Below are 594 nucleotides of genomic sequence, written 5' to 3' on the forward strand. Positions count from 1 at the left end.
GGAACAAGTTTTAGTTTTCTATAATTACGTTTTTCGTCTTACACATGCTTATTATTTTATATTATAATTCAAACGTACTGTAAGTATATGTGCTGGCTGGTAATTCGACTTCAAAAATATGCGAAACATATTTTTCTTTGTAAATGAATATTGATTCAAAGTGTTGTTATTAACATTACTATGATCCAAATGTTCAATACAGTTTTCAGCGATAAAAGAAAACACTATACACGAAAGAAATTTATTGAAAGATAAGACATTAGTGTCATTTTATCAACAGGGTAGAGTGCTTTTCCATTCTCTTGAAGACAATAAAGCTATTTCTTTCGCAGAAGTATAAAAAAAAATGCATGAAGGAATTCAAAAAAATACAGCGTCATTATCAGTAGGTTACATACCAATCGGACAAAAAGAAATTTATAATTTTGAGCGAAGAGTAAAGCCGATTAATAATAAAATCTAACATGAGTTGATTTTTACATTACGCTGGTTGCTTGTTAAGTTTTTCTACTTCATGCACCTTGACATCTCGTTTTCTCCTGTATGAGAGATAAATATTAGTAGGCTTAGAAATGTTGGCAAATTAATCTAGAT

General features: G+C 29.3%; 1 protein-coding gene across 1 annotated transcript in view; it reads right to left on the reverse strand.

Annotated features, from left to right (window-relative positions):
• Nucleotides 1-229: 229 nt before the first annotated feature.
• Nucleotides 230-594, reverse strand: part of LOC119582223 (organic cation transporter protein-like) — a gene marked incomplete in the record, with an annotated part of 25,446 nt that continues 25,081 nt past the window's right edge. Inside the window, 1 exon segment of the mRNA XM_037930454.1 lies at nucleotides 230-539. Coding sequence (XP_037786382.1) covers nucleotides 482-539 — 58 coding nt within the window.

Source organism: Penaeus monodon, chromosome 15 (genome assembly GCF_015228065.2).
Source record: "Penaeus monodon isolate SGIC_2016 chromosome 15, NSTDA_Pmon_1, whole genome shotgun sequence".
Classification (NCBI taxonomy): Eukaryota; Metazoa; Arthropoda; class Malacostraca; order Decapoda; family Penaeidae; genus Penaeus; species Penaeus monodon.